Genomic DNA, 15,598 nt, shown 5'->3' on the forward strand with positions numbered 1-15,598 from the left:
CAATTTGCACATGCTCACCAAAATTGGACAGTTGAAGACTGGAAAAATGTTGCCTGGTCTGTTGAGTCTCGATTTCTGTTGAGACATTCAAATGGTAGAGTCAGAATTTGGTGTAAACAGAATGAGAACATGGATCCATCATGCCTTGTTACCACTGTGCAGGCTGGTGGTGGTGGTGTAATGGTGTGGGGGATGTTTTCTTGGCACACTTTAGGCCCCTCAGTGCCAATTGGGCATCATTTAAATGCCATGGGCTACCTGAGCATTGTTTCTGACCATGTCCATCCCTTCATGACCACCATGTACCCATCCTCTGATGGCTACTTCCAGCAGGATAATGCACCATGTCACAAAGCTCGAATCATTTCAAATTGGTTTCTTGAACATGACAATGAGTTCACTGTACTAAAATGGCCCCCACAGTCACCAGATCTCAACCCAATAGAGCATCTTTGGGATGTGGAGGAACGGGAGCTTCGTGCCCTGGATGTGCATCCCACAAATCTCCATCAACTGCAAGATGCTATCCTATCAATATGAGCCAACATTTCTAAAGAATGCTTTCAGCACCTTGTTGAATCAATGCCACGTAGAATTAAGGCAGTTCTGAAGGCGAAAGGGGGTCAAACACCGTATTAGTATGGTGTTCCTAATAATCCTTTAGGTGAGTGTACAGTATGTGTATTTAGATTTTTGAAATCAAAAATGTGAAAATGAGCATGACAACGGCAATACCCAAATTACAATATACTGTGATTGTTGCACAGTGAAATTTGATGGTGACATCAGAAAATCAGGTTGTGAGACTGCACACACTAGCAGACAACCAACTGAAATTTCTGACATGACATAAATTCTTCCGATCTTAAAATAGCTCAATCGTACGTTGAAATTGGGCATCGTAGACCCTCTCATACTGCACATGTAATGATGGCCAATAGGGCAAAAATTCGGGCTGACACAGAAAATCAGTCTGCAACTGTAATCTGGGCTTAGATTCAGATAACTTTTGATAATTTAAACAAACCACTGAATTTATATTCTTTTTTAACATGCAGCCAAAACATTGCCTCTGAAATTATTAGTTGCTGGTAACCACTTCTGTCTTCAGTTAAAGCAGTAATACACTGTTACTTAAGTATACCTAATTTTCCTGAATTGGGCAAGTATATCAGTTCAGCAGGCTGTAAAATGTTTCACAAACTCCACAGTCAAAGCTAGTCCTAATTTTTTAAAGTATGTATCCCATTAAAGAAAAGTCATTTATAGCAACAGGTATTATGTTCACTGTGGTGACACTATATGCAATGATTGTTGTTTGTTTGAAATTGCTTTGCCTGTTGGTAGTGTTTTCAGTCCATCATCTGCCTTCAAGGATAACGCCACTTTTGCTTGTTTTAATTCCAGTTCCATTATTGTAACACTAAAACTGAATTCTGCCATAGTGCTTCCAGTAGTATATTAAGCAATGTTTATTATTTTTGTCTTCTAATCTTAAGTAATTTAAAATAATCATTACTTCTTTCTTCCAGAAATAGTCAGTTTGCAATTCAATGTCATTCCACTATTTTTAGTTTGCCACAGTCTTGAGGACACCAGCATCATAAGGTTTGTTTTCTGTGCAGAGAAATTAAGATAGAAGCTAAAGAGTGTAACATGTTGCTGGAAGCTTTAATATACATTAGAACAAACTTTGCAAACAATTCAGAAGCGTTTTGCAAAGGGAGGAAGTATATAAGCACAAGCCTTTGAATTTTATTTCCATTATGCTTAAGTTGTCACTAGTGCTGCTTTGGACATATTTTGTTTAGACATTATGTATAGTATTTATCCTCATTTTTCTCACTGAGGGAATTTGAGCATCAAAGCTATATCATAACTATTAGCATCTACCTATTAACAGCTTCATTCATTCATTCATTCACTAATTTATTGATTCAATGAACGAATGAATATTTATGAAAATGTTCTTTGTGTTTTCTCATTACAGCCTTATTGACTGCTTTCTGTTAGACTCTGCAGCAGTCAGCATAACAATGTCACCCACAGGCAACTTCCTTGCTACTTCACATGTGGATGAACTGGGCATCTATCTCTGGTACGTTTAATTATAAAAATCTTAAGTAATTATCAGCAGTGGTCCTAAAAAGTGTCACATATTAATACAGGTAACATTTTATATTTTAAATTGTTAATCCACAAACTGCTTTTATTAAAAAAAACATTGAAATGGGAGACAAGGCAAACAGGATTTTCACTTTTTCTGGATTCTAACTTGCATGATCAAGCATTTCAAAATAGCTTTCCCAAGGCTATAGATGTAGCAGCTTTAATGTTAAAGCTAGTAAACTGATTTGTTTAATAAATGGTGTATAAATATAACAAGTCATTTCTTTCTTTGCTAAAAAATGCTTAGTGCGTTCACTTGGCATGTCGTATTTAAAGCTGTGCCTTCTATTTTCTTTAATGGTCTTACTGTTACATGTTTTTAATAATAAAACCTTTCTTAGAGTATATAAATTGATAAAACTGTGACAGACTGTAGGAAAATTATGCTCATATAATATTCATAACCACAATAGATACATTTTGAGACTTGAAATATAAAAGTTAATTTATTAGAATGTGCTGCATATGTATTTAAAAACATATAGTTTATTTTTTTTTTGGCAGTAGTGTAATGGAGCAAGTCCAGGGTATGTTGCAGAAGTGAGCAGGTCAGGTGTTTAAAAAGAATAGTGCAGCTTAGACCTCATGAGTGTAGGTGTGAAGGAGGAAAGTCATGTGGCAGCGAAGAACTTTTTGAGGAAATCAACTATTTGCTTGTTTACATGCACAAGCACATTCTGTACAGCCATCTCTTATTGAGGCTCTGTGAATCATTTAGTGCACCTGCACTCACAGAGTTCTAGAAAAAGAAATTGAGAAGGAAGAAATCAAAGGGACAAAGAGAAAAAAGTGGGGCAGAATGTAGCTGGAGCCTGTGAGGTTTGAAAGTCCCTCAGAGAAGCGTAGGCAGAGGCGTTCCAGGGCAGATTAACTTGTTGCTGCTTTTGAGGATCAGGGATGATCGAGTGCTCCAGGGCCTCTGCTGCGCCTGAAGAAGGTGGCAGGACAAAGGAGTTGGGCTCTGAGCTGATGGACATCATGCGCCAGTGTCTCAACCCTGTGAAGCCTTTTGGATGGTCAGGGAGAGATGGGAGAGAGAGAGAAGAACAACACTGGGGAACATAATGGAAGGAATGCAATTCTGACTGATTTTGGAGTTTCATTATTTCCCCATTTTACTAATTATGACCATGTTTTTCAATTATAGGTCCAACTGCACCCTTTTCAATCTTATTCCTCTTCCACCCTTACCATCTGATTATGAACCATCTGCGGTCATGCTTCCTGGAGCTTGCCCAGTTGAAGGTAAACGCAGAAAAGGATCTTGTTCATTATAAATAGGTTTTTTAACAATTACATTGTATAGATCTAGATAAAATTGGTTAACATTTAGTTATCGTATCCCCTCAGGTATTATTGCTAATTCTAAGTATTTTGATTTTTGGTTAACAATATAAATCCCTTTATTTTTATCTTGTGTAAGATATAGTGTTTTGTATAGATACTGACATATAAAAGGTTGTACTTGCTCATTAATGACAAGAATTTACTTATTTTTAAACATAAAAAAATATTTTTCCCCCATTTGTTTTCTGAACAATTATATAATCAACTGTTAGTAGACTCAGTAGATTTTAAAATGTAACTAGCTTTAAGTAAATAATGTTGCTCAATTTATAAGAAGTTAATACCTTCTACTTCAAGTGACTGTGTTTGAGTCTTGTTCAAGAGCTTCCATTTTTAAAAATAACTTGTGCAACAGCACAGTTGGCTGCGAAGAGTTGAAGCGCTCATTTTGTTAAAATAGAGCCTACTGCCTATTGATGACAATGGACTTATTATGGCATCTCTGGGATCCCTGCTGTACTTGTAAGACCATTGGAAGTCATTTTGCAAAGTCTTTTCCAGACAAACAGATTTGTAATTCTATCTGTATAGTAGTATTAGTAGTAGCAACATGTGTAAAGAGTACAGTAAAATTCTTTTCTTAGGTTAGAAAGCCAAGCAGCTAATATCAGTTAGACAGAAATTCACCAAACATGAGAGTCTTCAAACATTTCTTAAACATATTGAGGGAGTCAGAAGTTCAAGTGCATGTGGGCAGCTCATTCCACCAGCCATGAAAAAGTCTGGACTGAGACTTGATACCATGCAGAAGTGTCAGCAGCAAAACTGAGTTTTTGAGAAGGAGCATTGGATCTCAAAAGTGTCTGTATAGGCAAGCATCAAGGGTTTGAATTTAATACTTGACACTACAGGAAGCCAATGTATCGAAAAACAGTAGGGGTCATTCTGGCAAAGTTTTTAGCACTGCTGCTCTACAGGTCCAGCAGTCAGAGTTCAAATCTTCATTCATTCACTGTTTATGTTAAGTTTTTCACATTCTTTGTATGCCTGAATGGATTTTTCACCAGATGCTGTAGTTTTTATCCTACATCTCACAGATGTGTTAGGTTAACCTTCTATTATAGTTTTTATGACCCTTAAATATGTAAAAAGAGACAGAGAGTGCATGTTTTTTGTATTTTATTGTTAAAGGTATTTATAAAAGCACATAGTACTTTGATACATTATGTGGTCTACATAAGAAATAAATGTAATTAAATGTATGTTTACAGAAAAAAACATAGTAATGCTGATTTTTTTGGAATATTTTATAAAATAATTCGCTTATGATGGTAAATATAGTTTGCCTGTCAATTCTTAAAATATGTCCTCATATAGATACAGATGTGATTGAAGTGGATGCAGAAGTGGAAGCCACTGAGTACGAGTCTCCTGAACAGTTGGAGAATGAGCTGATCACTTTGTCATTACTGCCTGACTCAAGATGGAAAAACCTTCTTAATCTTGATATTATTAAGGTATCATGATATCAATAATGCAGTTGAATACAGTATGTGGTACTTCTTGACTTATCCAAACTTGCTTTGTTTATTTGTTTACTCAGACAATTGCAAATAATGAAATGAAGCTTATTTTAGTCATAATCATACAATACTTTTGTGTAATGATTTACACAATTTCTTTAGGTGAATTTAGTTGACTTAATGTTTTCAAGATTTACCTGAAAGATAAGAATTTTAGAAATAGAGTACCTAATTGATATGTTTTTGCTCTCTGGAATTCGTTTAAATCTATGTGTTTCCTGTGTTATTACGGTACCTGACATGGTTATTAGTTAGATATTATAATTTGATTTCTTCATATTAAAAAGTAATTTTTTGCCTTTATTAACACTAGAATTACCAGAGCCTACGAAAAAACTCGTAATTCCGTCCCACCTTAAACTGCTTCTTAAATCCCTTCACACCTCTCCGCCAGCGCCCTTTGTCTTCTAAATGTGCTGATAAAGAGAAGCCGGCTATTCCATCCCCCCACCAATTTAGAACGTGCACGAACTTCTCTCAGCTCATGCCTTGATTGAGTATCTGGGAGTGAAGTGGAGTTTTAGAGTGGAAATAATAGATCGTTGTTTGGAACACACTCAATCAATCAATCAACATTTATTTATATAGCACATATTCATACAAAAAAAAATGTAGCTCAAAGTGCTTTACAAAATGAATAGAGTAATAGAAGACACAATAAAAGATAAACATAAGTCAACATTAATTAACATAGAATAAGAGTAAGGTCCGATGGCCAGGGTGGACAGAAAAAACAAAAAAAACTCCAAAAGCTGGAGAAAAAAATAAAATCTGTAGGGGTTCCAGACCAAGAGACAGCCCAGTCCCCTCTGGGCATTCTACCTAACATAAATCATATTTTCATGGAAGGACCTGATGATGATGGTCACGTAGACTTCTGGCTTTCAGTCCATCATTGTTGGAGCATCATGATGCTTTGAGTAGGTGGTGGTGGCAGGCCGCCACCACAAAGAAACCAGAAAAGAAACAGAAGAGAGAGTAGGGGTCAGTGGATTTTAGAGCCACCATGAATAGTTATTATGAAGAATTGAACATACAGAGTATCAGGATTATGTTAAAGTGAAGTTATAAAAGGCCATGTTAAAGTAATGTGTTTTCAGCAGTGTTTTAAAGTGCTCCACTGTATTTGCCTGGCGAATTCCTATTGGCAGGCTATTCCAGATTTTAGGTGCATAGCAGCAGAAGGCCGCCTCACCACTTCTTTTAAGTTTAGCTTTTGGAATTATAAGGAGACACTCATTTGAAGATCTAAGGTTACGATTTGGAATATAACGTGTCAGGCATTCCGATATATAAGATGGAGCGAGATTATTTAAGGCTTTATAAACCATAAGCAGTATTTTAAAGTCAATCCTGAATGACACAGGCAACCAGTGTAGTGACATCAAAACTGGAGAAATGTGTTCGGATTTTCTTTTCCCAGTTAGGATTCTAGCAGCTGCATTCTGCACTCGTTGCAAATGATTTATGTCTTTTTTGGGTAGTCCTGAGAGGAGTGCGTTACAGTAATCTAGTCTACTGAAAACAAAAGCGTGAATTAATTTCTCAGCATCTTTCAATGATATAAGAGGTCTAACTTTAGCTATGTTTCTTAAATGAAAAATGCTGTCCTAGTGGTCTGATGAATATGCGATTTAAAATTCAGATTACAGTCAACGGTTACCCCTAAATTTTTACTTCCGCCTTAACTTTAATCCTAGTGCATTAAGTTTATTTCTGATAACCTCGCTGAATCCATTATTGCCAATTACCAAAATTTCAGTTTCTCTTTATTTAGTTTGAGAAAATTACTATTCATCCATTCAGAAATACCAGTAAGACATTGTGTTAGTGTATCAAAAGAGTCGGAGTCATCAGGTGCTATAGATAAGTACAGCTGTGTGTCATCAGCATAGCTGTGGTAGCTCACATTGTAACCTGAGATAATCTGACCTAACGGAAGCATATAGATTGAGAATAACAGCGGACCCAGGATAGAGCCTTGTGGAACACCATATCGGATATCATGTGTCTTTGAGATTTGATTACCACAACTCACAAAGAATTTTCTCCCTGCCAGGTAGGATTCAAACCAATTTAAGACACTGCCAGAGAGGCCCACCCATTGACTAAGGCGATTTCTAAGAATATTATGATCAATGGTGTCAAATGCAGCACTCAGATCTAAGAGGATGAGAACAGATAAATGGCCTCTGTCTGCATTTACCCGCAAGTCATTTACTACTTTAACAAGTGCAGTTTCTGTACTGTGATTTGTTCTGAAGCCTGACTGAAAAGTATCAAGAATAGCATGTTTATTTAGGTGGTCATTTAACTGCATAATGACTGCCTTCTCTAAATTTTACTTAAGAAGGGCAGGTTAGAAATGGGTCTAAAATTTTCAAAGGCAGAGGGGTCAAGATTATGTTTCTTAAGAAGGGGTTTAACTACAGCAGTCTTAAGACAGTCTGGAAAGACCCCGTATCTAATGACGAATTTACTATGTCCAGAATATTGTCAATTAGAACGCCTGATATTTCTTTGAAAAACCTGGTTGGTATTGGGTCAAGGACGCAGGTGGAGGATTTCAGTTGAAACACGCATTTCATGTCTGTTCCGTTTCTACAGTAATCTGTGTCAACATATTGTTAAAACAGAAACTTTTTTATATTCTAGTAGTAGATGACAAAATGTAGGCATAAACTATATAATGTATGAAGCCTGAAGTCCAAATAGCAAAGAAACATTTTCACAAGAATAACACAATTGCACTTTTATTCAAACATATAACTGCAGAAACACAAAGCCGCCTTAACATGCGACATTGACACCAGTTTACTGTAACTGACTCTGTGGCTCAATAGACTCAGCCCCGCTTGAATCAAGGGTCGCGGTTTCGATCCTGCGCCCCTCCGTTTTGAGAAGTAAACCGCTTTTGTCTTACTGTTTTAGAATAAAAGCGTACATTTGATTTCAGTCTGTAACAGCCGGTGCAGTTTATGATCCTTGTAAAGGTTAGCTTTTTTTTATTCACTTTTCACTCTCTCAGTCGCGTTCAGAATCAATCCATACAACCCCATCTGACACGGCTGTTTTCACTAAAGACGCGCTATAGCTCTGCAGTGTACCACGATGCATACTAACGCACAATCACCAACCACCCCGGTTCTGACACACAAACGCTGGCGAAGCTGCCTTCTTCGTATCTCACCGTCACTTGCTTTTCGTTTTATTGAGTGTTCCTGCCAGTCCCGCATGTTGCTGTATGCTTTTTCTTTTGTACTACAGGACATGCAGAGGAAAGAATGGTAAAGACCAGTAACTTCGGCGCTATATGCAATCATCAGACACTCCCCATCTGCCCGTGTCGTTCAAGCACAGGAACATATATTGGTGTAAAAGTATAACAAAAGTGCACTTTTATTCAAGTGCACTTTTCCATCGCTTTTCCTGTAAGAAGCAGTGTACACACTTCTCTCTATGCTGTGGTTTCTATTACACACCTGAAAGAAAGAGACAATATATGTGAAAATATAATCGCACTAATGCAATATTATTTGAAAACGAACAGCGTCAGATCGGGTGTGAATTTATGCAGGAACTGGAAATTCTCTGATGCGGGACCTTCCCCCAGGAAGAAAGTACAGTGTCAGGTGCTCATTCAGTGTAATAGAAACCATAGCACAGAGAGGTGTGTGCACTGCAACAAGTACACGTGTCGTAAATGTAGGAAGTACGGTCCTTGGGTGTGTGGGAACTGTTAATATTTGAATGTGATGATTTTATATAGCACGGAATGAAAATCTGCACTTCTTAGCATTGCACCATGCAAGATGTCGTATCAATCGCCTACTGTAACTTGCTTTCTTTTTTCTTCGGTTATACAGGTAGTTTTGAATAAAAGTGCACTTGTTTTGTTTGCGAAATGAAGTGTCTGCGTGCACTTGTATTTTTTGAGCATGCCAGTTTGAGCAGTATAAAAAGTATTGAAAAGTATAACAAAACAACGGGCAGATGGGGAGTGTCTGATGATTGCATATAGCGCTGAACTTACTGCTCTTTACTATTCTCTCCTCTGCGTGCCCTGGAGTACAAAAGAAACAGAATACAGACGCGCTATAGCTCTGTGCTGTACCACGATGCATACTAACGCCCCCCCACCCGGTTCTGACACACAGACGCTGAAGCTGCCTTCGTATCTCACCGTCACTTGATTTTCTTTTTATTCAGTTTTATTGAGTGTTCCTGCCAGTCCCGCATGTTGCTGTATGCTGGATAGAGAGAAGTGTGTACACTGCTTCTTACAGGAAAAGGCGATGGAAAAGTGCACTTGAATAAAAGTGCACTTTTGTTATACTTTTACACCAATATATGTTCCTGTGCTTGAACGACACGGGCAGATGGGGAGTGTCTGATGATTGCATATAGCGCGAAGTTACTGGTCTTTACCATTCTTTCCTCTGCATGTCCTGTAGTACAAAGAAAAGCATACAGCAACAAGCGGGACTGGCAGGAACACTCAATAAAACGAAAAGCAAGTGACGGTGAGATAAGAAGGCAGCTTCGCCAGCGCTTGTGTGTCAGAACCGGGGGGGGTAGCGTTAGTATGCATCGTGGTACACTGCAGAGCTATAGCGTCTTTAGTGAAAACAGCCGTGTCAGATGGGGTTGTATGGATTGATTCTGAACGCGACTGAGAGAGTGAAAAGTGAATAAAAAAAAGCTAACCTTTACAAGGATCATAAACTGCACCGGCTGTTACAGACTGAAATCAAATGTACGCTTTTATTCTAAAACAGTAAGACAAGAGCAGTTTACTTCTCAAAACGGAGGGGCGCAGGATCGAACCCGCGACCTCTTGATTCCCAAGCGGGGACTGAGTCTATTGAGCCACGGAGTCAGTTACAGTAAACTGGTGTCAATGTCGCATGTTAAGGCGGCTTTTTGTTTCTGCAGTTATATGTTTGAATAAAAGTGCAATTGTGTTATTCTTGTGAAAATGTTTCTTTGCTATTTGGACTTCAGGCTTCATACATTATATAGTTTATGCCTACATTTTGTCATCTACTACTAGAATATAAAAAAGTTTCTGTTTTAACAATGTGTTGACACAGATTACTGTAGAAACGGAACAGACATGAAATGCGTGTGTTCCAAACAACGATCTATTATTTCCACTCTAAAACTCCACTTCACTCCCAGATACTCAATCAAGGCATGAGCTGAGAGAAGTTCGTGCACGTTCTAAATTGGTGGGGGGATGGAATAGCCGGCTTCTCTTTATCAGCACATTTAGAAGACAAAGGGCGCTGGCGGAGAGGTGTGAAGGGATTTAAGAAGCAGTTTAAGGTGGGACGGAATTACGAGTTTTTTCGTAGGCTCTGGTAATTCTAGTGTTAAAGGAAAGAACTTTTAATACTGTCCTCCTCTATAAAATTTTTAATAGTTGCTAGCAATGTTTTATGAATTGATGGAGGAGTGTCCAGCGTCCCCCTTAAGCCGATGTCACATTACGTGACTTCTACTTATAGGTGATGTCAAACTTGACAACTGCATTTTCTGATCTTGTTGACTGAGCATGCCAGATTACACAACTAGAAATCACAGGATAGATGACTAGGTAATGACTTTTCAGCACAGTTTCATTTCCAAATTATCACAAGCTCAATATCACAGCCAATAATGTGCTGCCTAACAGAGCTGGTGCCCGTGTGAAGGCTTTACAGGTACAGTGAGTTCTGCTTCAATCTTTTTTTTCGCAACATCAGACGATTGAGCACTCATTGATTATCATCTCTCTCTCACACACACACACACACACACACACACACACACAAGCCCAACCCTGCAACTTAAGACAAAATTAAACCTGTAGGGCAAGTTTCAGATTATTTTGACTACACAACTGAAATTTATGGGAGCACACTACGACTCCCTCTGACTGAAGAAGATTGTGCGATTGAATATTGCTGGAAAAGGCACGTAATGTGACATGGTGTTTAGAGAGGCTTTACCAAAAAATAAATAACAACAAAAATTGTTATATACAGTAATACAGAGAACATATTTTTTACAACAAATACATACAGTTTTTTTTTTTTTTGAATTACAATTAAATCATATTTTGGGGCAAGGAGGGATAATGTTATTGCTTAAAGGCAGTATCAGATTTACACCCTGAAACAACTCTTGAGTTTTAGGCTGTCACCTTAAGTAAATTACAATACATGATTAATTAACAAATTGCTTCAGAGTTTTGTCGCTGATTTCAAGGTGCATATTACAAGTATAGTGATGTTCGGGTCTTTTTGGCAAGCAGTTAACATCAAGAATGATAGATTAAGAGCAGGAGCATTGCACAAATGTAAATATATACTATAGACAACTCAGGTGCACATGTGCCCCCTTTGAAAATTTACAGCTGTTTAATAAGTTAATTCAATTCATTCAAGACAGGATGCTGCAATGTCCTTTTTTCCTTTTTTGGTTGGGTTTTTCAGACGATTTACCAAATGTTTCTTTTGTATTGACAGCTGTGCTAGGTCTTGCTATTTAATTAGTTCACTTCATTATCAGTAGATGTACAAATATTACATGTGACACCATGTATAAAGCTGTAAATGTAGTATATAATATTGCTAATGTTACATTTTTTTTTGTTTTAAATATTCCAGCAAACTGCTTTAACAATGAATGATTTCATACAGAAAGTTTGTATGAAGAAGTATAAGTACATTTAAATTTTTTTGGCAAATATTACATTATGGCTGCATAAGAAGTGTTAAATATTTCCCTAAACTTAAACAGATGTTGTCTAAAATTCTTATGGTGCCTGTATGGAATTTTTTACTCTTTAGTGTACAGTTTTTTTCTAATGTTTTATTAACACTTCCATACTATTTTTGTTTTGAACATACAGAAGAGGAATAAGCCCAAAGAACCCCCAAAGACTGCTGTATCTGCTCCATTTTTCATTCCAACTGTTCCTGGCCTTGTTCCTCGATTTGCTGAAGCTCCTGTAGAGAATTTGGAAGGACAGGTATGGCGCTGATTTGCAAAGGACTTTTCCTTCGTGTTTTCTTGTATGTTTCTTGTATGGTTTATCTTTTTTCTTTGGTAAGAGAAGTGAAAAAACAGGGTAGATAATTCATTTTGTTTTTAAAGGAAAGTGCATCAACATATAGTAATTTAATATCTTGCTCTTGATTTTAATTAATATTAACTGCTTTTCCTTTGTTTCTATACTTCTGCCAAGTTTTATATTTAAATATCAAAGTACATAACTAAATTATCATTAAAATTATGTTATCTTAAAAGTAAAATGTGAAACATGCTCCTTAACTTAGGTGCCCTGAACTGAATCTTAGAAAAGTAGATTTGCAATTTAGAAAACTATAAGGCATTAACCACAATTTATTTTATCTCTTATGTGTAGATTCTATTAGCAGTACATATTATATATATATTCATAATTTATTCTTTTGCTTCACTTTTTCTTCTTTAGTTCATCACATTCAGCATGTTTTTTACATTGTGCAATGTTTAGCTATCATGTTATGCTGTATTATCAACAGCTAACTTTTATCCTCTTGGTTAAACATCTTTGTGGAGACATTTCAAAAGCATGAGATGTCTGGTGAAAAGCATGTTTTATCAAGCTGTCCAGCTGCAAAATTACTCTTTTATATGAATGTGAGTATATAGAATAAATCTTGTTTTCTTTTTCTACTAAGTTAGTTTGAACAGTTAAACTGCAAAATTGACCTCGTATCAACTTTGCCCATTTAGAAAAACCTTGGGTACTCAGGTGACAGTTGCTGGGAATAATGGCATTACAGCCCAGTCCAAAGTCAAGCCTTAAAAGATAAACAGTATTATGACTATTAAAATAATAACATTTTTGTAATTTTGACTCACCAACTTCTGATATTTTACAAATATAAAGAGTAGATACTGATATGTAGTCCATATGCAGTAAGTATTATGCTAATGGAGGTCTTTTTGGCATATGCAGAAAAAAATTATTCTGCTATTAACATTTGTAATTTATTAATAGAAGCACACAATCAAAAAGCAAACACACACTTTATTTATATTTCAGTAATGGAGCTGTAAGCAACTAAATGTGTTCTACTGATTAATGAAAAACAGAAAAATATGTTTTGTATTGTGGTTAATCACATAATTAAAACCTTCCGAAGCAATTGAAATAGTGAAGAGTAATCCTTATATATAATTTGATACTATCCGTATGTATGGTGTTCGCGTCAATACCCCGTATATATGGTGTTCGCGTCAATACCACGACTTAATACAAGTTAGAACCATGCAATGGGACTCTACCTATGTAGTTAGAACATAACGTGGCAAATGCGGACACAGTATTGCATGATTGGCTAAGAATGTTCGAATGCTTCAGTGATGCCGCTTGACGGCCGAGTATAGTAAGTCGGTGTTGGTTCGAGCAGTAAGTTCGGTTGGTTTTTGGAACGTTGGTTTGGTGGGGCGTACTTTCCTGGACTAAGATCGTCGACTGACTTAAATCCTTCAACAGCTCCGGAACCGTAAGTAATTTAGAACGTATCGCCATTTGCTTGGTACGTCGAAATCTATCTTTGGGCAGTTTGGTTTTGGCTTCCGTCCTTCTGACATCTATTGACAAACTTGAGTAATGACGGCTGGGTATTAACAACGGTCATTGTTTAAATTTTAGCCGATCTCAGATCTAAAATGACCACGCCAACATAATTATTACTCAAACTCTGATTAGAGTCGTAAAATACGGTTTGTTTTGAAAATTTGTTTGCCAGAAAAAATCAAATGAGGTACGCCGAAGAGCTGAGTTCACGTCTTGCAGCCCCGTTTAAACAGGAAGCTCTTCATTACATCGGCTGAAAAGGTCTATTTTAAGCACAAATCAGTGCCATGATAACAAAATCATTTCAAGGACTTAAAAAAACAAATAATTCTTTGCAGAGAAAGTATGGATTTCACAAATGTAGAATTTGTAGCCCGATTCGATCGGGCTCCCAGTCGCTAGTGATATATAATGCTGGTAAAACTGAAAACTGTTAATGAGATGTAAGAATACTGTTGTTTCAACCTACCATTTTTCAAGTGTAACTCCATATTCACCAAAATGCTATTAAAAACAATTTCAACCTTCTATTAAACTTGATTACTGATATTGCAAATTGTTTATAGTTTATTCAGAATTAAATAATTAAGTTTTTGTCTTTAGTAAAGGACACTACAAATATTACTACATACATTTTCAAAATGAGGAACAATTCTGAATTACAGAAAAATAAAAAGTGTATTTTTAATCATACACGGTAATATATACATACTGTAATCTGTTAGAGAGAGGGATAGTGAGAAGGTGTAAGTGAAATACAGTAGCTTGCTCCCAAGGTTTCAAAGCTTTTATGTCTTGCTGCTAAATATAAAGGCAGACTGGCTTCTCTCTCATTCTCTCTACACACATAATACTTGACCTCCTTTGTGTGAACCCCTGCTGACTGTTCAGGAAAACGCCTGTTCTTGCCTTGTGCTGCTCAATCATTTTCTTAATAATTCTTTCCATTAATTTAAATGTGATGCATGTTTAGCTTACTGTTTGTACAGATAAGAGTTTATCCCATTTAGACTTTGTTGTATCTGACCAAAATTTACTCACTCAAAGTTAGACTTAACACATTTATAAGCTTTGCATTTTTGTTCTTTAAAATCACTGAGAGCTGTTTTATAATATGGTCACTTGACCCTAGTAGTTTAATCACGTCAAAATTCTGAATTATATCCTTGTTATTACAAAGTACTAAATATAGTCTGGCTTCCACCATTCAGTTATGCTTTAATGTACTATGTTAAAAAACAGTCCCTGATTACATCTAAAAACTCCTGCACTGCACTTTTTGCAAGGTTGACCCAATTAATGTTCAGGTAGTTAAAGTCCCCCATGTCTATAATATACCCATGCAAAATTGCCTTTTTGATATTACTAAAAAATGCAATATGATTCAAAACAGTCACCTACGTACTGCCTAACAAACTATAGAAGCGCATTTCTTTGCACACTTTTCTTATGTTTTTCTGTTGCTTGTGCTCAAGAAAGTAGAAAGTCAGGGTCTGATCTGTGTGATCAGTGTCGCTCTTGTGTTATTGTAGGCTCCAACATCACAGAGCTTCATGACCTCCACATTTTCCCTGACACAAACATTGACAGTTGCCACACTGTGAACAATGCTTAAGGGGCTAAATCTTTCTAGTCCTTCTGCTTGATCTTGATTATTTTACCTTTTTTACATGCTAAAACTTCACAAGATCAGATTCGGCAGGCATACCATGGTGGTTCAGTTATATAGTGCAACAATACATGTCAGTTTCTGTCTATCTCTGATGACCAATACACATTGTTATCGCTATTGCATGATTCAACCAATTTCAGTCTGTCCTTTATATGTTTTCATTTACATGCTATTGAGTTGTTTGGTTGAAGGTTCTGCCACTCATGAAAGTTAATGATCGTCATAGAATGAAAAAACACATACAGATATTCATGATTTTTTTTGCAACAT

The 15,598-nt window shown here is 36.6% G+C and overlaps 1 protein-coding gene across 1 annotated transcript in view; it reads left to right on the top strand.

Annotated features, from left to right (window-relative positions):
- wdr36 (WD repeat domain 36) overlaps positions 1–15,598 on the top strand; it is a 116,270-nt gene that overhangs the window by 85,542 nt on the left and 15,130 nt on the right. Inside the window, exons 17-20 of the mRNA XM_039759419.1 lie at positions 1,991–2,098; positions 3,317–3,414; positions 4,834–4,973; positions 11,938–12,057. Of these exons, the coding sequence (XP_039615353.1) occupies positions 1,991–2,098; positions 3,317–3,414; positions 4,834–4,973; positions 11,938–12,057 (466 nt within the window). The remainder of the gene's footprint in view (positions 1–1,990; positions 2,099–3,316; positions 3,415–4,833; positions 4,974–11,937; positions 12,058–15,598) is intronic.

Source organism: Polypterus senegalus, chromosome 7 (genome assembly GCF_016835505.1).
Source record: "Polypterus senegalus isolate Bchr_013 chromosome 7, ASM1683550v1, whole genome shotgun sequence".
Classification (NCBI taxonomy): Eukaryota; Metazoa; Chordata; class Cladistia; order Polypteriformes; family Polypteridae; genus Polypterus; species Polypterus senegalus.